At 51.0% G+C, this 21,247-nt stretch overlaps 10 protein-coding genes across 10 annotated transcripts; 6 read left to right on the top strand and 4 right to left on the bottom strand.

Annotated features, from left to right (window-relative positions):
* Positions 1 to 1,196: 1,196 nt before the first annotated feature.
* Positions 1,197 to 1,880, top strand: HO173_005200 (uncharacterized protein; the record flags this gene model as incomplete). Its single annotated transcript, XM_037307118.1, has 3 exons — positions 1,197 to 1,236; positions 1,295 to 1,582; positions 1,654 to 1,880. The coding sequence occupies 3 exons, from the start codon at positions 1,197 to 1,199 to the stop codon at positions 1,878 to 1,880; spliced, it is 555 nt and encodes a 184-aa protein (XP_037166242.1).
* A 445-nt stretch (positions 1,881 to 2,325) lies between these two features.
* HO173_005199 (uncharacterized protein) lies at positions 2,326 to 4,023 on the bottom strand (the record flags this gene model as incomplete). Its single annotated transcript, XM_037307117.1, has 7 exons — positions 2,326 to 2,351; positions 2,405 to 2,431; positions 2,504 to 2,620; positions 2,675 to 3,056; positions 3,272 to 3,757; positions 3,813 to 3,884; positions 3,949 to 4,023. The coding sequence occupies 7 exons, from the start codon at positions 4,021 to 4,023 to the stop codon at positions 2,326 to 2,328; spliced, it is 1,185 nt and encodes a 394-aa protein (XP_037166241.1).
* A 586-nt stretch (positions 4,024 to 4,609) lies between these two features.
* HO173_005198 (uncharacterized protein) lies at positions 4,610 to 5,489 on the top strand (the record flags this gene model as incomplete). Its single annotated transcript, XM_037307116.1, has 2 exons — positions 4,610 to 4,750; positions 4,806 to 5,489. The coding sequence occupies 2 exons, from the start codon at positions 4,610 to 4,612 to the stop codon at positions 5,487 to 5,489; spliced, it is 825 nt and encodes a 274-aa protein (XP_037166240.1).
* Positions 5,490 to 6,018: 529 nt separating this feature from the next.
* Positions 6,019 to 6,714, bottom strand: HO173_005197 (uncharacterized protein; the record flags this gene model as incomplete). Its single annotated transcript, XM_037307115.1, has 1 exon — positions 6,019 to 6,714. One exon carries the CDS (start codon positions 6,712 to 6,714, stop codon positions 6,019 to 6,021), a length of 696 nt encoding a protein of 231 aa, XP_037166239.1.
* A 244-nt stretch (positions 6,715 to 6,958) lies between these two features.
* On the top strand, positions 6,959 to 8,706 carry HO173_005196 (uncharacterized protein; the record flags this gene model as incomplete). The annotated part of the gene is made up of 2 exons (XM_037307114.1): positions 6,959 to 7,974; positions 8,031 to 8,706. The coding sequence occupies 2 exons, from the start codon at positions 6,959 to 6,961 to the stop codon at positions 8,704 to 8,706; spliced, it is 1,692 nt and encodes a 563-aa protein (XP_037166238.1).
* Positions 8,707 to 9,393: 687 nt separating this feature from the next.
* HO173_005195 (uncharacterized protein) lies at positions 9,394 to 13,364 on the top strand (the record flags this gene model as incomplete). Its single annotated transcript, XM_037307113.1, has 3 exons — positions 9,394 to 9,733; positions 9,787 to 12,759; positions 12,808 to 13,364. The coding sequence occupies 3 exons, from the start codon at positions 9,394 to 9,396 to the stop codon at positions 13,362 to 13,364; spliced, it is 3,870 nt and encodes a 1,289-aa protein (XP_037166237.1).
* A 567-nt stretch (positions 13,365 to 13,931) lies between these two features.
* Positions 13,932 to 15,176, top strand: HO173_005194 (uncharacterized protein; the record flags this gene model as incomplete). Its single annotated transcript, XM_037307112.1, has 5 exons — positions 13,932 to 13,954; positions 14,023 to 14,329; positions 14,377 to 14,447; positions 14,510 to 14,827; positions 14,999 to 15,176. The coding sequence occupies 5 exons, from the start codon at positions 13,932 to 13,934 to the stop codon at positions 15,174 to 15,176; spliced, it is 897 nt and encodes a 298-aa protein (XP_037166236.1).
* Positions 15,177 to 15,625: 449 nt separating this feature from the next.
* Positions 15,626 to 16,453, top strand: HO173_005193 (uncharacterized protein; the record flags this gene model as incomplete). Its single annotated transcript, XM_037307111.1, has 1 exon — positions 15,626 to 16,453. One exon carries the CDS (start codon positions 15,626 to 15,628, stop codon positions 16,451 to 16,453), a length of 828 nt encoding a protein of 275 aa, XP_037166235.1.
* Positions 16,454 to 17,242: 789 nt separating this feature from the next.
* On the bottom strand, positions 17,243 to 17,975 carry HO173_005192 (uncharacterized protein; the record flags this gene model as incomplete). Its single annotated transcript, XM_037307110.1, has 2 exons — positions 17,243 to 17,566; positions 17,655 to 17,975. 2 exons carry the CDS (start codon positions 17,973 to 17,975, stop codon positions 17,243 to 17,245), a joined length of 645 nt encoding a protein of 214 aa, XP_037166234.1.
* Positions 17,976 to 19,352: 1,377 nt separating this feature from the next.
* HO173_005191 (uncharacterized protein) lies at positions 19,353 to 20,077 on the bottom strand (the record flags this gene model as incomplete). Its single annotated transcript, XM_037307109.1, has 3 exons — positions 19,353 to 19,534; positions 19,597 to 19,746; positions 19,810 to 20,077. 3 exons carry the CDS (start codon positions 20,075 to 20,077, stop codon positions 19,353 to 19,355), a joined length of 600 nt encoding a protein of 199 aa, XP_037166233.1.
* Positions 20,078 to 21,247: the final 1,170 nt, after the last annotated feature.

Here is a 21,247-nt window from a genome sequence, read left to right as displayed (position 1 = left end):
GACAAAAATCCGCGCAAAGCAAAAACATCAAAAGTCACAAACATCTGCACAAACAAAAAATTGCTACGTGACTTGAGGAAACAAAAAAGAAAAAAATTGGTAGCTTCTCTTTGATTGCTTTGCGGAATTAGTATTCATACCTACGAGTACAGATGTTACTGGGGTCGAACATACAGCGTGTCATCCTTAGTGCAGGGGCCATGCTAATCTTCTCTAGTTTGGAATCAGTAGCCGAACTTTTTTTTGCAGCGAACGGGTAAACCAACCTGTATCGTTTCAAATTGACCAAATGCCCCCGTGAGGGGGCAAACTTAATTGCTCTTAAACATATATATATAGCAAAATATTTAACTGCAGAATTTCCAAATCCTCAACTGTTCCCTACCCTGCTCTACAAACACGCCTCACCCTTCCTATCATCCATACATTCGAAGAAGAAATCGACACCAGTATTCGACGACGCGAATGCACCATCCTACATATGCCGTAGCGATGTAAATAGGCGCAAAAGGCTTTCCTTTCGAGCACCGTCTTTCGCCAGACCGTGTTCCGCTCGTCGCGCCTCCTGCAAAAGGCTTCCACTGTATCTCATCCGAGGCTACGGACGACCATCCGACCACGCTGAGCTCGAAATCTCGAGCGAGCTACGGGACTGGTTTTGGCCAGGCTAGGCACGAGGATCCCACGGGTTGGCAGGGTGCACGAGTCGGAGGGTTCGACCAAACATCGAAAAGTCCCTTCGATCGATCCAATGACAGGGAGCTTTCGAGTTCGCAATCATGCTTTCTAAGAGATTTGATTGTTTTGCAGCTGAAAGTTTCATTGTAAAGGCTGGCATTCCGAAGCTAACGTGTTGCGAAAATGAGCCTATGCCTGCATACCAAGCGGCCAATCCGACGGTTGAGGTGGCTGTTTGCAAGAAAGCTCAACCCTCTCTGTATACCTCAACTGATGACGCCCACTGCATACACGACGCAACAACTCCCACCGAGGAGACCGCCCTGTCTAGGCTCTTACTGATCAATCGTGTAGAATGCAAATTATTTGTAAAGAAGCAAAAAGTGAAATACATGATTGGATCGAAGGCCTCCCTTGCTTTTGAGAATCCTCTACCATTTCTTCTGTTCATCATATTTTCCGATTAAGTGATCTACCTAGGAAGTTCTGACGTCAGAAGCGCCCATCCTCTCAATGTGATGGCTTTCCACCCGGATGGAGTGTTTGCATGGATCAGTGGTATATGGTGGCTCGGTGGGCCAGACCTGCGAGGTGTTTTGCTGACTTGATACTTCAGCTATTGATGTTCCAAATGTGAAGGCGCCTGAAACATGGAAGTTTCAGCTCATGACATCCTGGCGCAAGTCTGATGATGACGAAAAGATTGAGACTGCAGATGTTGGGTTGGCTGATGTCAAGATGAGAACCAAAGACTTCGCAGATCCATTCCGTAGCGCTAATGCTTGGATACCCAAGGGTACCCCTGTATACACCAACAGAGTGACATACTGGCAGCCCGTCCCTTGGGACAATCTTGGTGGAATGATGTCTTTAGCAGGCGATGCTGCTCATCTAATGACCTTTCGTAAGCTCCACGCTGGTCTTAGATCAAACATGCACTATGAAGCTCACGGACTCTTCCAAACCGGGGTCAAGGTCTCACCCATGCGATTGCAGACGTGGCAAAATATGTCGCTGCCCTTCGAACCATGAAACTCGATCAAGAAAAGCTGAAAGATGCCATTTGTGATTATGAGAACGAGATAATCGCGAGGGGAGGAGAAGAGGTCGGATTGTCAACGATGAACACTGAGATGGTTCATCAATGGGACAAGCTCATGCAGTCTCCACTTTTCCAGAAGGGAGCCAAGAGAATCGCATAAGCAGGCCCACTACCAGAAATACTCACAGCCTTCGTGCGTATCGGCCTTAGATCTCTGTAATATTCTGGCATTCAAATCCAAGAAATCGATCAACGATATGGGAAACCCACTCCAACGGAGTTTTGCAATAGAAGAAGATCATTCTTCGCGTCAAGGTTAGCAAGACTTGAGGATGTGTACCTCCACGGGTGCTATAGTTTGCGCTTGATGAGCTAAGATGAGTGTGGGGGAGAAAACGAACGGAGAGGCCGAAGACAGATGGTATCCCTCTTCGTCGCAGTCATAGTCACTCTGAACGAAAGGGGGCAAACGACTACGGTCGTATCATGCCATACTAGCTTCAGGGTATCTACCGCAATGGACCATCTGCTCCCAGGCCACTAACCCACACGGCACTCCCCGGACACTGACGGGTGCTAGCTCTTCCCTGTGAAGTATGGCTCGATCACGACTTTGCGGCACCAGCTTTGACTGTGAACGTGTTAGCTATCGTGACAAATGTTTCATTCTAGAAATATGCGTACTCAATATGATATCGCCGTCGGCCACCACTAGCACTGGAAGTCAGCATACATTCCTGAGTCATATCAAGCAGGATCAGGATTTCATCGAGTTATGCTCACCATAATCTTTGCCCTTGGTCATGACCTTTCCAGCACCTTTCAGTGAAGTCTCATCTTTGTATTCTTTGAGCATCTCGTAGTTGTAGACGATACATTGGATGAACGTCTTCTCAAAGTCTGCAAATACATGGTCAGTAAGCCCATCTCCAGTCTAGGTCCCTCTCAACTTACCTCCATGAATCACCCCAGCAGCTTGCGGCGCCTTTGTCCCATTTCTGATAGTCCACTGCCTCACCTCATCCGTTCCTGTCGTGAAGAAGCTGCCAAGGTCAAGCATCTTCCTCATGGTCGTGATAATCTTGGGCAGCGCGGATTTTGTACCGAGCTTTTTACATTCCTCCTCTGCCTCTGCTTCAGTCTCGAAACGTGTGAGGCGCTCTTCAAAGGCGACAGAGAGAGGCAGTATAGGATCGCCTGGCGCGTGTTCTTTGACCCATTCGGCAATCTTAGGAAGATGCTTGTTCTTTTGTCGGATGTAATCTTTCTCACTAAGGTTGACGAGGTAGACGACGGGTTTAGCGCTGAGGAGGAAGAGGGGATTGATGACTTCGACCTAGTCGACCATTTGAATTAGCGGTAGCCCTTAGAGAAATGGGCAATCAGATCGTGTAGGAGTATGTTCTTGGTGTCAGAGTTGGATTTCATTTCAGTACGGTCTCTGCGTTATTTAATTGAGCCGTTCAACGAGCTGGGATTATATCGAGCTTTGTAACTCTTGTTCATCATGCAAGAACATGTTGGTGGCACCGCGCATGGGGTTGCACTCACTTCCTTGGGTGTCCAGTTCTCTTTCCGTACATCCTTACCATCCTTCAGCCATGCGAGGATCTTCTCCACCGTAGCTTCCTCCTCTTTCAGCTTCTTCATCTCTAAGCTCTGGCCGCCTCGTCTCGTCTGCTTCTTCAAGTTCTCCAAAGCCTTTTCGACGAACTCGATATCCTTAATGCGCAGCTCTTCACTGATAATTGTAAGATCTCGTACTGGATCAACGTCGCCTTCCACGTGTATGATCTCGGCATCATCGAAGCATCGGACGACTTGGAAGATTGCATCGACCGCTCTGATGTGTGACAAGAAAGCGTTTCCAAGACCAGCGCCAGTGGAGGCTCCTCGAGTCAGGCCAGCGATATCGTAGACGGTCAAATTGGCAGGTACTTTTGACTTCGGCTTGTATTGCTCGCAAAGCCAATCGTATCTATCATCAGGTACGATGACACGAGCTTCTTCGGGCTCGATTGTAGCGTACGGAAAGTTCTGCATCCAGGCGCATAAGTCATTTGTCTCGTACAATGCTTCACGGTTGACTCACAGCTGGGTTGCCCAGTGAGCATTTCGTGATGGCTTGAAAGAGGGTCGATTTGCCGACGTTGGCCAAGCCAACCTGTAGAACGACACGAGATTAGCAGCACGCCTGATGGACATTTGTGAGACTGTATCATACGTACGATACCACTTTTCAAGCTGTTGCCCGGCCGGCCCAGGAGCACCTTCTTCTCTTCCTCCTTCTTCTTGGGTGGCATCTTGCTTCGATGTCTCGCTGAAGAAGTTGTGAAGGCTCGCACTGTAGGGTTGGTTAAAAAGACTCTGCGCGAAAGCACGGATGCTGGCTGGAGGTGGATTTCAAATGCAGATCCTGCTGCTTTCGGGAAAAGTGTGCGAAGGCTCGAAGTGAAGAGAGACAGTAGGTGAAGACAGGTAGTCGTATTGAAAGTTGGTGGAGAGAGCAATGGCCCCTCTCTTTAATCGATCAAGTCATGCGTTTATAGCAAGAATTGTGCGTTGCAGAATCTGAGCTTTAGACTCACAGCCGGTATCGCTGCCGCCTAGAGGCGCGCGCTCTAGGGATCAACAGCCGCCCCAACCTCCAGGGCCCAGGCATGACACTCTAAAGTAAAGTAAGAGGTCAGCTCAGTGTCTCAAAGATAACCTCGCTGAACACTCACGTTCCACGTCTCATCTGACCTAGTCGTTCTTATCTTTGTACCTAAGACCTCTCTCCTTACCGCTTGCTGCTTTCCGCAACCCTCATCACCGCTGCAGCAGTGTCTGCTATCCAGTGCCGCTTCCATCTACTCCGCAGCTCTACCTACACGCCCCCAATACGAAATGTCACCAAAGAGCCAGCAAAAGGCCCCTCGGTCGCGGTCACATACGCCCTCCAGAAGCCAACGTGCTCATAGCAGCAACCGTTCTTCAGCCTCCATCCAGAAAACAGAAATCCTCATTAACGTCTACGACCTTCTACCCGTACGCCTGTCCTCTAGTCCTACACTCCTCCTCATGCTGATCCGACGGAGCAAAGCCAGGCACAATCGCATCCGCTCTCTGGTTCATCGGCAGCTCCCTCCTCCACACTGGTGTCGTCATAAAGTGCTTGGATAGAGAATACGCATTCGGTGGCCATGACCGGCCAGGGATGTCGGGAGTATACTGGACAAAGCCACACACGGAGCCACCTGGAGGTACATTCCGTTGCGAACTGCTACAAGGCTTCACCTTCCGCTCCGAGCATGAAATCGAGAACTTGATCAAAAAAGTCTCCCAAGAGTTCCAAGGAACGTCCTACAACCTCCTATCCAATAACTGCAATCACTTCACCAGTCATCTCTGCGAAAAACTGATTAACAAACCCGCCCCAGCGTGGTTGAACAGAGCGGCCAGCATAGGCGTTGCGCTTCCCTGCGTCGTGCCGCGAGAATGGATAGCTCCGCCGGATCATGATACCGCTGATGGGGAGCTATTGGAAGAGGATGATGAAGATGAGCGGACCTCGATGTTACGGCGACAGTATCATCGGGGATCTAGTTTTAATGGCAGTACTGCTGGCAGTGCGATTGCCAGTACGATGGGCAGTGAGGAGGAGGAGTGGGATAGCGATAGAGATCGAAGGAAAGGCGGAAGTGGGAAGGGGAAGAGCGCTGTAAGAGATACGGATGATAGAATAATGCCTGCGAGCGAGAGAGCGCCGCCGCTAAAGGGGCGTTGATCATGGTATTCGTAGCTTTAGCTCAAATCTCAGCTGGATTCGACAAAAAGCTCAGGATCTCTTCCTGCGGTTGCTCCCGAGCAAACCCCAAAGAAGGGACTTTATACCACATCCGCTTAGGTGCATCACTTCCAAGCGGCGAAGAATTGGCTCCTATTTGGGTGTTTTTTCCCTGCTCCTACTACAAGTCAAATCGGGAACGTAAAGTACGAAGATGCCCCCACAGTAAAAAGGTGGGTTCTCATCTCGTAGCTCCATACGTCCAGGATAATTTAAGTATGCAATGTGGTGTCACTTTGGAATTTCATACTACAAACCGTCATGTCAGCAGATGGCGTTGTATTGGATGCAGAAAGCATTTCGACGCCGCCAGTCGCTTGATCTAAGATGGGCGTTAAGAGGCACCCAAGTGCGAGAGTTGGAGGTCTTGTAGCCAGAACACGCTGGTCTTAGATCATCGTCCTTCAAAGTCAAGGCCCGTGGCTCCATTCTGCTGAATTCAACATAGTATACACACCACCGCCCTGGCCTAGCCCAATCTTCTAGGCTTTTTACCCCTCGTACCCCCAAATTTCAACCTTGTCCCATCCATAACCCTCACAATCCTGGCCCTCAGTGCCCTCCCCTCACTCCCCAGCAGAATCTTCGAAACCGCCTCCCTTCCAGGCCCAAAATTCCTCAAAACAACCTCTAACTGCCTGATCTGTCCTCCTTTCCCCTGATAGTTTTCGTCCAGCATAGCTTGGTTCTTGATCATACCCATAACATACGCTCCCAACTGGTATGCCGCATCGTAACTGCCTCGCTGGGCTTTCTTAAAGCCAATGTTCCCAGAGGAGACGGAGATGATCGGGTCACGGTTTCCGGCTGTGAGGGTGATATGGCAGTTGTGGCGGGTAGCGTAGATGTGGAGGTGGTGGGGACGGATGAAGGGCATATCTGTGAGGGAGGGGTTCGCTTTCCGCATAAGACTCTCTGGTATTAGAGGCTCGTTGGAGAGATCGGAGAATCGCGATGTGAAGGACTGAGAGAGATCCGCGACGCTGCCGGTAGCAGAGGTGTTGGAGGACGCAGGATTTGTGTCGGCGAGGTCATGGGAGGTGGTGGTCAAAAGGCGCTTTTGGGGGATCCGGAATGGAGGAAAAGCGTGCGCTCGGGCTATCTTTTGACGGCAAGGAAGACATACTGATCCTAATGAGGGTAGTTGGAATAGTGAGCGCTTCATAGTAGCTGATCTCTACGTTGAACGAGCTGTTAGAGCAGAGCTGGGCTGAGGGCTGTCCAGGAAATGCTTTGACTGTCTTGTCGGCCACCGTAGCGGAATATTGCCCGCTCTGATCTATCGTACTTGTGTACATCCTACGCCGCCGCCGGCATCTTTGATGTCTGAATAACTGAATCTTTACGCGTTCTGACTTCAAAGTGGGCGGTGCCTCCTCATCGGCTGCTGACTTGTAGAGGCTACTAGCATGAGACCACCCTTGCATTTGCTGCGGCACATTCAAACTCGCGGTAGTCTCGCAGCAAGATGCTTCACTTCCGCTGCAATATGCCCCAGTGGGCGGACAGCACCTTTCCGATTATCACAAAGCGACCTACATAATAACAATGCCTCTACATTATATTTCCTTTCCTCGCGGCGACCTCACAGCTTCCTTGACCAGCTATCGAGGAGCGCCTTTTCTACAACGCCCCACGCGAACGCCATCAGTTTCAGAGACTTAAAATCAGAAGACAAGCCAAAGGACTCCCCAAGACAAGAAGCAAAGTCAGGTGCAGATAAAGGAGCTCATAAGCAAGAGCCAGCATCGGAGGAAACGGAGAGTCCTGCAGAGCGGGCATATCGAGAGGCTCAAAAAGAAAGCGAGAAAGAGCGGGAGAGTCGTCACTCAAGTACCAAAGATGAGTCCACCAAAAGCGAGAAAGAAGACGAGACAGGCAATGGTGAAAAGAAGCAAAAAAAGAAAGAAGAGCCGCCACCTCCACCTCCACATGGAAACAAATCACCCTGGCAGGTCTTCACAGAAACACTGCAATCTGAGTTCCAGGCCTCCAAAGAATGGAACGAGTCTACAAAAGCGCTTTCGCATTCAGCACATCAATTTACAGAGAATGAGTCCGTGAGAAAGGCTCGAGAAGCGTCCAGCCGTGCATATGGGGCGGCCACATCAGTAACGGGCTCGGCGCTCAAAGGGACGGGAAAGGTATTAGGACAAAGCGCTGCATGGACTTGGGATTCAACAGTCGTCAAAGGGGTACGGTCTGGCGTTAACGCTACCGGTCGAGGGATTGACGCAGCTACAAAACCTGTAAGGGAGACCAAGGTCTATAAGAGTGTCAAAGATGTCATCGATGATGGCAGCAGCTCAAGATATGGCGGCTGGGTAGAAAAAGAGGAAAGAAGGAAAAAACGCGAGCTGAGGGAATTGAAAGACTCTGGAGGGTTGCCAGGCAAGCGGGCGGAGAAGATGGAGGAAGACCCAGAGTACAATTCCATGAACGAGAAAGCAACCAATATGAATGTCGCTAATTTCATCGTAGTGCCGGCACAAACGTCACCCTGCATAAAGATTCCAAGTTCCATCAAACATGGACCAACTTCAGAGACTCCAACCGACTCATGCAGTCCCTCTTCTCCCTCAAGTCGAGCTACAACGAATCCGAAAACCCCCTCGTCTCAACAGCCCGCAGCATCACGGACCGCGTCGCTGGTTTTTTCGCCGAAAATGAAACTGCTCGGGTCATCAAAAAATTCCGTGAAATGGACCCATCATTCCAAGTAGAACCCTTCCTCCGCGAAATGCGCGAATATATCCTCCCCGAAGTTCTTGACGCCTACGTGAAAGGGGACACCGAGACCCTCAAGCTCTGGCTCTCGGCCGCGCAATACCAGGTCTACGCCGCCCTGACCCAGCAATACACTGCTGCCGGCCTGAAATCCGATGGACGCATACTAGACATACGGCATGTCGACATACTGTCTGCCCGCATGCTCGAACCAGGAGAGATACCGGTCTTCATCATCCGGTGCCAAACGCAAGAAGTTCATGTTTACCGAAATGCCAAGACAAACGAGCTAGCTGCTGGTATGGAGGATAGGGTGCAGCTTGTCACTTATGCCCTTGGGATAACAAGGACGCCGGAAGATGTCAATAATCCGGATACGAGGGGGTGGCGATTGATCGAGCTGCAGAAGAGTGCTAGGGATTACATATGATACAGCAATTTCAGCTGTGCTAACGGTATCTTGTCTTGCATTTAGCGCGCATGGAAAAGCAAGCGTCCTGAGCTCATCCAAGTGTATAATATCATCCGAAGCATCTCGTCTGTCGAGTTGGAAGCAGGGGTAGCGAGGCGTCTATCGGACGTCGAATTTCGGTCGCCACTCTCAAGCAAAATCTAAATTTCTACTGTACATTTTGATTTTTGAAAGACGAAGACCCCTTTCAATGAGCTATCCGGGGTACATTGGCAGGACAAGATGGTAGAGGGATTGAATCTGCGACTTAGGAGAGCTTTTAGCCAGCCGTATAGACTGCGCATCCGACACGTAAAACTCACCGTAATTGCATCAAGCTTCAGGCAGATCTTTATCCTCCAACCCTGCAACAAGCTCCATGTATACTCCGCGCGTTTCGGATGAAGTAGTATTGTCGGCGCTCTTGTTGGCGTGCCCTAGATAACCTCATATGCTGTCAATAAATTTGTTGAGCACCGGCCGTCCTCTACCTTTTCGGCACATGCCACCGAAGCCTACAGCCAGCCAACACCCTCCGCCCACTGGCCCCACTCTCATCCGATGCTTGCTTGAGCCTGTACGCTGTCACGCCTTTTCGTATCTCGAATGAATGCACTCTCTTAATCCATATCTCCGGGCCTTCTTCAAGAGCGCGTTACCTGCCCAATGCAATCCGGTCAACAACCACGTGAGTATACCACCATACCAGAGAGATCTGGCGGACTGGCGCAGGGAAATTACACGAAGCAAGAGCTGACGTTGATGAAGATTCTCCTTGTCCCAACGACCGAATGCCTCCTGACCGGCAAGGACCGAGAGACCAATTCTACATTTGCAGACTTGGCTGGATCTGAGGATTTCCTGGGCAGCCATGTCCTCAAAATCTCTGGCCCTGCAGGTCCTGGAAGCAACAATGTGCGAGACAGCAGGGGTAAAGCGAAGCAGTTCATTACAGTCAATGGGCGGACTGTTGTGGTGAAAGAGTCGTTTGTCTACAGCAATAAAGGTATGGCAAGATCATTGGCACATAAAGACTTCCCTAGGGTAACACTTCTCCAGGCTTTAGAAACCTCAATCAGGCGCAGCTTCTCAGCGACCAGCTATACTATCCTGACAATCTTGATGCGCAGCAATGGCTCATATACTATATCTCGAGACCTCTTGTAGGCTCCTACCAGCCAATCAATATCACGCCAGCTATCCTTCCAACCCTGTTGAAAGGGTTCAAACCTCTTACCATTACCCTGAAAGACCCGTTGGGCGGACAAGGAGACTCTGGGCCCTCCTCATCAGTCAACAAGAAAGACGTACGGTCGTTCAACGAACTACTCAACAACTTTCCAATGATCGCGCGGCAGATGCAGCCCGGGTTAGAGAAGGTGTTTAAAGACTTCAACAAGGAAATGCAGGATCGACCTTCTACGCTTTCGCGCAAGTCATCAAACACCTCTCGAAGATCTTCAACAGCATCCTCACATTCCAAGACCAAGGGGTCCATACGTAGCAGATACTCAAACGGCCATACAGCCGCGCCATCCATAGCAACAACACGCGTGGATGAGGAGGAAGACCATATGCGGAAGACGTTGGAGACTGCGGTGACTGCGGCGATCGATCTGTTTCAGCAAGTGGATAAGCAACAACTGTCTTTGCTAGGAGCTACAACTGACCTCACGGGCCCTACTGTGGAGCGAATCATCGAGCGGTATGTCACAGAGCAAGTTCACGACTCCACTCTCTTCCCAGTGCTTCGGAACAGCAGACGGCTGGAAGATCTGGAGCTCGAGTCTCGAATTCATCAGATGCAACACATCGATATTGCTCAAGTTGGCATTGAGATAGAAGTTGGTCGGAAAGGCAAGGAACAGATGATGGACAGGCTCGCCAAGGGAGTTGAAGAGTTCCGTAAGCTTGGTGTTGCTGGCAGTCCTCAGCAGATGATGGAGATTCTTCTGGCGACGCAGAAGGTCGTCACGAGTGACCAGCCCATAGCTAAGAATCTTGATTCCGCAATGAACGACCGTATAGGACCGGAAGGATCGGGGAAGCCGCCTCCGTCAATAACCATGAATGCCGATACTCTAGTCTCCCTACTGCTAGTTGTGGTCATTCGTTCCCAAGTACGGCATCTTCACGCTCGATTTTCCTATATGCGAAACTTCATCTTCGTCGATGATGTCGAAAGTGGTGAGGTTGGATACGCGTTGAGTACATTCGAAGCAGTGCTTTCCTACCTGGCGTCTGACTCCGGTGGCCTACGTAAAGCAAGCAGAGGGAACAATCGACTATGGCAGGCTGCTAGGAGTGGCGATGTCAAGGATATCAAGGCGATTATGGATCCTGAACCGGAATCTGTTCTCAACAAAAACAGAAGTTCCGCCTTGCACGAGGAGCCCGATGAGGATGCCATTACCGATGCCGACGATGACTCGGAGAAAGGCCGCTTCGTTGGCAAGGAGAACAGCAAGCACTTCGAACGTCGCTTATCCACTGCAACCACCGAGGACGGCAACACTTCGGAAAACTCCACCTTGGCACACGTCTTTCCTTTCCAGGCTCTTCAAGCCTCCCGCAAAGGTAAACATGTTTCCATGGATATGAGAAGCCTTTCAAATTCTTCGGAGTACTCGTTCATTTCTCGAACAACTACTCTGGACTCAAAGTCAAGCAACGTTGAAGGCGATACCTCCATCGAAACACTTGCGCAGACTCAAGACATAGATGGCAACTCGGTACTCATGATGGCCGTGGAAGCACGACAGCCAGAAGCACTTGAGTATCTGTTGTCCTTGGAGGAATACTTTTCCCCTAGGCTTTTGCTGGAAGACTCCAACAAGGAGGGCACCACGCTTCTGAGTGCTGCAGTCCAATTGGCTCACACCGAGCTCATTGATGTATTACTACGCTGCATCTTTCAAAGGAGAGACACAGAGGAGATCCTCGACTACTTCGGCAGAGCAGATCGTCATGGTCGAACGGTTGCCCATTATCTTTTTAACGCCCCATATCTGATTCCCCAGTTCTCCGAGATCCTGCCATGGAGAAGGAAAGACAAGAACGGCCAGACGCCTTTGCTCGCTTTGTGTAGATCCTACGATCATAATAACTATGCGGAGATGGTCAACGAAGCGTTGCAATTCGCAACGCATGAGCAAGGCGACGGCCAGCCACTTCATCTGGACGATCATGTTGACGCGAAGGGCAATACATTACTTCATGTGGTCAATGATCCTACTTTAGCTGTACGAATACTGAGGCATTGCGACTCCGATCCAAACGCTACCAATGACAAGCGTTTCACTCCTTTAATGGTGGCCAGCAAATACGGTCGAATGGACATGGTCAGAGCTTTATTCAGCGATCAGAGGGTTGACGTGTTAGCTAAAGAATCAAGAGGCATGACTGCAGTTGAGCTTGCTAAAGACGACGAGATTCGGAATCGCATCGACGACATGGTGCTCGTTTCCAATGTGCCTGCTGCTGACGGGAGAGTGACAGCCGTTGTTCGGTCATTTTTTGTGGAGGATGCCTCGATACGCTTGATTATCAAGTCTGCTGTCCGCAATGACAATGGAATGATCGGCGTCACCACTTGTAGGCGGTCGTTGACAGATTTTGAGAACCTGGCCAAATGGCTTTCCGTGGAACATCCTGCTTCATGGCTACCGTCAATCTTCAACTTTCGTTCGCCCTATCAGATAGCTTCTCGACCTTCAAGAGCAGTACTGCAAGACATTCAAGTGCGTCTCGACAAGTTCTTAAAGATCATGCTTGCTCACTCAACCTTCTCGACGCACGAGCTGCTGTGGGAGTTTATCCTCTTCCCTGAGATACAGCCAGACATGATGGCAGAGCGGAGCCGGAAGAAAGCGGAGCTTCGGAGCGAGAATATCATGGAGGATTACGAGCCAGTCGAGGATGTGAGGGATGTTTCGACATTTGTTGAGCATGCCCGGGAGTCGATTCGAGGCATCAATTATTCGACCAAGAGCGTGATACGGAGGGTCGCCAGCGTCCGCGTCGGCTCGTCGAGTACGTATACTCCAACTTCTCGGCGGCAGCAAGCTGACTGCTCCCTAGATTTCTCCATCGCCCTGGACTTATGTGCCAAGGATTTCTCAACGCTAGCATTTCTTCCATCCTCTTACGTCGTGGCCCTTTCCCGCTTCGCCACCTGCGCTCAAGGTCTACCCTCAGATCCTCACAAATTCTTTCATCAAGATCTGCAAGCCATTTCCTCCACCATCCTTGCCATTCTCTCATCTCTAGCTCGCCCTCATTCCTTGATCAATTCGCTTGTTAACATCCAAAAGACTGTTGATCGCCACGACTCTTCGCTACGACGCTCCGACCGATGGCCGCTTGGTCTACTCGATGAAACACGCAAAGGCATACACGCTGATGCGCAAGAGAAGGCTGAGAAGAGCAGGGAAGAAATGAGGAGTGTGGGCTGCGAGTTGACCTATACACAGCAGACTGTTGCCGGTGAGCTGGCTGGATGGCAAGAGCTGCATGCTAAGCTAGGGAGACGAGCAATCAAGGCTTTGGCTGAGAGGATGGTAGTGAGGGAGAAGGATCGACTTGAGAGTATGAAGAGGGCGGTGAGGGCAATTGTGGATGTGAATCAGAAGCAGTGAGATGGTGTGGCCTTAACAGATCTGGTGGTTGGGTGCCTGCAGTCCGTTGGACATATGGCTCCTAGGACTCTTTCTTCGTTCATGTCGTAGGGTGGGCTTGGATCCCTCGGTGTTTCTTTGGACGAAGATACCCCAAATCGTTGTCAATCAATGTTTTTTGCTCTACATCAACGATATCCTGGTCGTGCATGCGTCTTAGTGGCTTCCACGCAAAGCATGTCGCTTTTGGCATTCTTGAAGACATGGAATGAATCTCATGCTTGCTTGTTATCGTACACACGTACATTTTTACCTTGCAGAAGAGGCATGCACAGCCGATATCTATTTACCCGGAGGTTAAGGTGGATAGGTACATGTAGTGTACAGGTAGCTGGATAAATACAACATATCTTAGCTGCAGATCCAACCGCCCCGCGTGCGTCACAGCTTCTGAAAAACATCCCACTTTTCTTTGCCCTTTTTTTTCTTCTTTACCTACACCTTCACCTTCAACTTCAACAAAAGACTTTTTCTTACAATCAGGATTACATTTTGAACGCCCTGAAATACATCAGCTCAACTATCACCATGGCCACCTCAGAGATGACCTCGTAAGGTTCCCCTCCCTCAACCAGACCCTCACCTGCTCAAAACCCTGACTAAATCTGTATCAATACAGCAAAACTTTTAGTCTCAACACTGGCGACAAGATTCCAGCCATCGGCCTCGGCACTTGGCAAAGCAAACCCAACGAAGTGCGTGATGCTGTCAAAGTTGCGCTGACTAAAGGCTACCGTCATATCGATACCGCGCTCGCTTATGGGAATGAGCATGAAGTTGGGCAGGGTATCAAAGATTCTGGGGTTCCAAGGAAAGAGATATGGTTGACGACCAAGCTGGATAACACATGGCATCATATTGTCGGCGAGGGCATTGAGAGTAGTCTGAAGAGCTTGGGGACGGACTATGTGGATCTGTACCTCATGGTTGGGATTTCATGTTGGTCCTTGTAGACTTGCGCTGATTAAAGAAGCATTGGCCGTCCTCAACCGACCCAAAGGACAAATCGAAGCATCTACCAGACTGGAACTTTATCAAGACATGGTAAGTCCCTTTGCTCCACTCCCCTTCGGTCCTCCCCTTGCCCTATGCCAACCATACCCTAGGCAAGAGATGCAAAAACTCCCCGCCACCGGCAAAGTCCGCAACATTGGTGTGTCTAATTTTGGTATCAAAAACCTCGAAAAACTCCTCAGCGATCCCTCCTGCAAGATCGTCCCTGCCGTCAACCAGATAGAACTACACCCCAACAACCCGAGTCCGAAGTTGGTGGCATTTAACAAGGAAAAGGGCATTCACTGCACGGGGTACTCATGTCTAGGGAGTACGAACTCGCCGTTATATAAAGATCCGACGCTGTTGAAGATGGCGGAAGAGAAGGGAAAGACGGCGCAGCAGGTGCTGTTGATGTGGGGGCTCCAGCAGTAAGCCTACTCTTCGCTTCCTACTCCTAGTATCGACGGCTTTTTGTCTTGTGAAGCGTTTTCAGGCGTGAATTCCTTTGTTCCTGTCGTGTATCATCCTCGGTGCAAGCCTTGTAATTCTTGGTTTCTTGTCTCGAAGAGACCATGCTGACTTGGAGAACTCACTTACAGTGAATGGTCGGTCATACCTAAGAGTGTCAGCCAGGCCAGAATTGAGAAGAATTTCGAGCTGAATGGGTGGGATTTGTCAAGTGCGGAGATGAAGCAGCTGGACGGGTTGACGGATCGATTCAAGGTTTGTGGAGATGGGTGGTTGCCTATCAAGGTATTTCATGGAGATGATGAGTAGACTGGGGATGTTCAAGGATGAAGTGGGCGTGCAACGGTCTTCGGAGACTTTTGAGGGCGCCAACTTTGAGCTAGCGTCCAAGTCAGATGATGATGCATCCAGAAAGAGTTGTGCGCAGAGCGCACAAAAGGTTCTACACGTTTTCAACCTCTTCCACATTGCTTTGGGACTAATGCCGCAGAGTTTTTCAGTGCTGATCTCAGCTGGGTGGCGCTTACTCATACAAGTGACAATTCGGAGACATACCGAAAAAGTATCCGATAACCATCCGACAATCTTCCATCCCCACCCCCCAATATAAGAAGACTGGAGCCTCCAAATCTCCGGAGAATCATTCTATGATCAGGAAACACTTGACAAGACACATCTCACAAGCAATCAGACCCATAAAACTAATCTACCACGCAACTCCCAAGACCCGAACAACTTGCTTCGCACAGACACCAAGCATGTCTCAACCCCACCCACGCTCCGAACACCCACCAAACACATCTTTCGACCCCCCAAGCCCCTGCACTCACAACAACGATAACAACCACAACCACGCCCATGTGCCCAGCACCGCCTTCTCCGGCGACATGGCCCAAACCTACAGCCAACGCACGGGCGGCTGCAACATCGTCCTCGCCGACCACCTCATCTCCCTCATCACCCCCTCCCTCCCCCCTCCCACCACCACTCCAAGCCTCCGAATCCTCGACAACGCCTGCGGCCCCATGGTCCTCACGACCCAATGCCTGCTCGACCCGTCCATCGCAACCTACCCATCCGTCCACATCTCCGCCGTCGACCTCAGCGCCGACTTCATCGCCGCCAACCGCACCGCCATATCCACCCGGAGCACCCTCGGCCCCAAAGTCGACACCGCCGTCATGGACGGCGCGGACCTGCGCTTCGCCGACGACACCTTCGACGTCAGCTTCACCTCCCTCGGCATCTTCGCCTTCCCGGACCCCGTCCGGGGCGCCCGGGAGCTGTACCGCACGCTGAAACCCGGGGGCGTGACGGCCGCGACGACGTGGAAGGGCGTCGGATGGCTGCCGCTGCTGCACGCGGTCGAAGAAGAAGTGCTGCAGCCCGGGCGGGCGAAGACGCGGCTGCCGTTTCTGGAACCGTGGGCGGTGGCGGGGAAGCTGGAGGCGACGCTGCGGGAAGGGGGGGTTCGAGCGGGTGGAAGAGGGGGAGATGGAGGGGGTGGCGTGGTGGGGTGGGGTGGGGGAGGCGGCGTACTGGCTTACGGCGTCGGTGAAGATGATGGTGGGGCGGGGTTGGAGTGAGGAGGAGAAGGAGAGGATGGAGGAGGGGTTCAGGACGGTTTTGGAGAGAGGGGTTAGGGAGGGGAGTGAGTTGGTGGTGACGGAGGCGGAGGGGGGAAGGGTGGGGTGTAGGATGGTCGCGTTTACGGGGTTGGGGTGGAAGTAGGTGGGAAGGGAGGGGTGGACAGTGTGGAGTTTGGACGAGTGGTTGTTGGGGTGGTGGGGCCTGTGATGTGGGGGGACTTTCTGCTGATGCGGGCCTCTTCGCATCTTAAGATCACCGCGGGTTGGAATCCTACGTTGGAAATCATCCGAAGAGATATCATTCTCGAGCTCTCGACTGCGTGGGCATCTATTAAACACAACTTTCCTGAGTCTCGGGTAGTTGGGAAGGGGGGGAGCGTGGTTGATCGTGGAGAGTTCTCGGTTCGGTCAGCATGTTGTACGAGCCGCTTTATATTTCGAACCAGAAACAAAGGCTTTCCGTGGCTAGATTCTTCAACAATGAACCTAGTCTTTTTCCACGACAGGAATATTTGGTCGAGGGTGAAAGATGTATGTTGTGAGTGCATTGGAATTCGGCCCTACAGCTGAGGTTATCCCGCGACTTCTCGGCTTCCTCAGAAGAAAAGAACGCCTCAATGTTCTTCCTTGCCGCCAAACATAGAACATTTTCATCGTTGTCGATACGACCTGCTGCCAGACCGACTTTCCAGCTCCGAGTAACGCCTCGAACCCGCACTCGTCCCGACGCACCAGGCTCACCCTTCATAAGCCCCGCCTTCCTCGCTCTCACAGCAACAACCTTACTCAGATTCCCTCGCCCTCCTTTGTCACACCATTCCCGTCTGCTCCATCACGGTCGGTTTCCATATCCTTCTTCCACGTGTGGTAAGCCTGCCGCACATACTTCAACGTCCCCAGACCCTGAGACCCACGCCACACATGCAAGTGCCTGGCCAAATTCGCACCAATATCAGGCCCGGTGATGTTGCACTGGGCGAAATGCGTCATGATGGCGCCGGGCCCGCTGCAGGCGGAGATGGTCCGCAGATACGAGGGGTGCGAGCTCAGAGTCAGAGCCAGGTCCGGGAAGAGTATGTTCCGCTTTGAGCCTCTGGAGAAGCCGACGTGCTGTTCGCAGAACCGATAAACCGTCAGTGGGGGAGCTGGCTCAGGAATGGGTGTGAGGCGGTGGCGCCCGAGGATCGGAACCACATACCGTCAGAGTAGCAACGCCGTTGTCGACAACGCTCGAAAACGCGCCGGTGTACCGGATGACGAGTCTGTCAGCCTTCTGGATGACTCCGGCGAGGAAGAGTTTTTCGAACTTCATCTTGCTGTAGGATTCGAACACAGAGTTCGGATCAGCACCTGTGCTCTGGACCCATAGCGGGTCATAGTTGTGGAGGGTTGCGAAACCGTTGTCGCCGACTTCGTTGGTGACGAATCGAAAACGTGGTTGGGGTATCTTCCTGTGGGAGCTTGGTTGGCGCTGGGGTGGAATGGTGTTTTCTAGCTTGAGCTGGAGCGGTAGCGTCATTTGCGTAGGGGCTTGAGGCTTGATGCTGAGGGTCGTAGCTGTGCTGGTGAGGAAGGCTAGGGTCGAGGTTTATGTCATCATGATTTGAAATGGGAAAGCTGCTACTGCGCTGATTGTAGATAGGATCGGCAGCTGTTGTCTCCGTATATGGACTGGAGTATTGGCAACGATCATGTTGAGGATAGCTGGTGTCCGCAAACGTGTTGCTAGTGTACAACGTGGGATCATGGGTACTAAATGGCCCACGATTTGGGTCTTGATGATCCACTGCAAGGTCTGTGCTCTGGTAATCACCTTCTGGTAGAGCATTGAGACTATTAGACGCGATATCGTTATCTGGGTGACGCGCTGAAGACGAGGGGTATATGCCATGGCTCTGAGCAAAAAGAACGCAGGCAGAAAGATACTCAGGATCCAAAGAGCGAACATCGACACTGTGAATACCATCCGACATAGAGTGTTCACGCCCGTCTTGTTGATGTGGCCATTGTTCAGCCATGGTAAGAGGGACACTTCAAGTCTTCTTGAATGCGTAGAAGATGAACAAACGCGTAATATAAAGCTAAAGCTCTAGATCAATAGAGGAATGGGTGGACCAGTGTGTACAAGTCAGCGTGTGTGAACGGATGGATGTCCGGGTGAGAAGTCCGTAGACGTTCAACCTTAGTAATAAGCTATTCCGCTTCAGGAATTGTGTTGTTTGTTTGTAACATCTCATTCACTCACTGTTTCCCCGAGGTTTTCCCATAGTATCAATGATTCTTCATTTCATCTTTGTGAATTTCCTCAGATAAAATAAGTAGAGAATCTCAACAACATGCGGCGATGTCTCAAGCTTGCCGACTCTGGCTATCACAAGTGAATGAGGTTGTTTTCCAAGCATCACTCCAGATATTGTGATTCTGGACCACGGATGCTTCTGCTGACTGACTGCGATTTAAACCTGCAAGTAAACGAGGATGTAGAGTACAGATGTCAAGCAAGCAGGCAAGGAGCTACTTGTTCTACCTCGTCATTCCCAGTAGCAGCTTTAGTGTTGTACTGTGCCGCACATCTGTCTGACCCATTAGCGTGCCGTGGGTTAGCCTAAGGCTATCATACTCAAGGCAAGGCTTTCATATACTAAGTGGTCTCTGTGACGAGTGTTTCTATCCCAACCATAACTTCGTGTCATACCTGCACCAAGATGAGGACTCCAGATCGAGTATGAGATCAGACTACTGCATAAATATCGCAACTTGAACGTTGACACAACTCGAAAATCTGGACCACCTTGTTTACTTCCGTAACCTCCGCACCATCGACCGTCCGAGCCATCGCACAGCTAGCACTCGAAAGCATAGACTCATCTCGATAACTCGTCCCCAGCATGACCGATCATATAATCGCCTTGGCCACGTTCGAAGACCCAGCGAAGTTTGAAGCCGCAAAACTCTCTTGGATCGAAGCTGGATCAATGCCATAGGGGGCCGACATGTAGTAGTTCATCTGGAAATCGAAGAAGGAACCGATAGCGTAGGCGTAGATGACGAGGGTCGCCTGCGTGAGGCCCGGAGACGCTGGTCGAACTGATCAGTAATCCTTCTCGAGGCGTTTATTTCGAGGATCGATGGTAGCTTACGGGGAACCAAATAAGCGCCGCCCGTACCCTGGCTCACACAGTCCCTCATGACGAGCTGAAGCGCTTCGCCGAAATCGGTCCAGCGAGACTTGCTGCTCGCATAGATTCTTTGAGGTCCAGCATAGCTCAGCAACGCAACTCTGAACTCATCTAGAGAATTGTGGATCAGATACGGTTGTGTTCACAGAGACGCCATAGATAGATAGAACGTACTGTTTCCCCAGATCTTCGGAACCTGAACTTTAGGTTCCGTAGCAACGACGGGCGCAAATGGCGTACGTTGCAACTGGGGTTCGACAAAGAACCTTCTCGTGTAATCAAACGGTGGCAGTTGCTGTGCGGTGGGGACGTCGGCGGGTTCGGGTGATCCGGCCCACTTGCCACACCAGTGGTCAGCCGCATTTTCGGTAGAATTTTCCGCTTGAGCTTGGCAGAGGCCAGCAGCGGCGACCAAGATTGAGGTGAAGGCAAGCAAGTACATGGCTGTAGAGGCGAAGCACGAAAAGGAAGTATCTTCTCAGAGACAGGATCTGATCCTAAGAAAAAGCAGCCATAAGGAGCCTCTTATATTCCAGAGAGCCTTGGTCTGTGAGAAGAGAGTGGTCCCCTTTCCTCATCCATCTCTTCGATCGTTGGATTCGCATCGCGTTGCATGAATCTAGCACGACGGAAGGACCTATGTACAAGTCATTTGCTTCGGACGCTTCTCCGCTTCCCCATGAGTTTTTGCGGGGTAATGGGGAAGTTAGTAACCCCTCAATGTCAGGCGCACTGGCAGAGTTGGAAGTATCCATTCAAGCGAACCATAGGTTCATATGGCTACGGAACATGCACTGAGCATGACCTTAGGCTTATGGGTAAAGTAGCGGAAGCGTAGCGAGTTCCAGGAATGTCGGTCAAGAAGAAAATCATGATCACGTGTTTCTTGCGCAACAGATGTACATCTCGACTGTTCGAGACTTGCGCCTTTCTCGCTCTTGGAGAAGCGACGTTTCGCACTGAGACAATGCAGTCATACGCGCGTAGAACGGTTCTCGGAAGATGAGACCCTAGCCTTTCTTCTCAGGACTTGTAAGCCTTGACGTGGTCGTAGATTTCGAGGATACCTCATTCGAGGTCGAAGCCTGCATTTGGTTTTCAATTTCCAACAAGTCTGAATAGAGTCCAAACTTCGTGAAGACGAAGACTCGCATAACGCTAGTCGCCAATCAATCATGACGCACACGATTTTGGCTTGCATGCGCATTCTCCTAAGAACGTGTAAGCAGGCGCTTAAAGTAGATGGCCGCGCAAATGAGCAGGAATTGTCCATCCAATCATGACCCGTTTTACTTTATCCCGTCTCGCTTGCGTGCTTTTATATCTTGAGAAAGGTAGCCTCTAGGCTATCGCCCAAATGAGCGGTATTTCTTCCCACCAGCCAATGCGGAGTTCGCTCGGGGGCATGATCTTTGAGGACACGCACTAGAAGACGGCACGATGCGCTGCTAAACTCTGTGGTTATTCGCGGAAAGATTGTCTCGTAAGACGTTCTAATGTACCTCTGTAAGCGTGGGACTCAGCGGTTTCCCGCGCGGATAAGCAGCACTATGGTTTCGACTTGCATCTCAAAATCTTCCGTAGATTGCATCCGTTTGCTATTCACCATCGA

This window comes from Letharia columbiana (genome assembly GCF_014066305.1).
Source record: "Letharia columbiana isolate WasteWater2 chromosome Unknown Sc0000013_s0, whole genome shotgun sequence".
Lineage (NCBI taxonomy): Eukaryota > Fungi > Ascomycota > Lecanoromycetes > Lecanorales > Parmeliaceae > Letharia > Letharia columbiana.
Note: the sequence above shows the minus strand (reverse complement) of the source record. Positions and strands in the feature narration are given on the sequence as shown.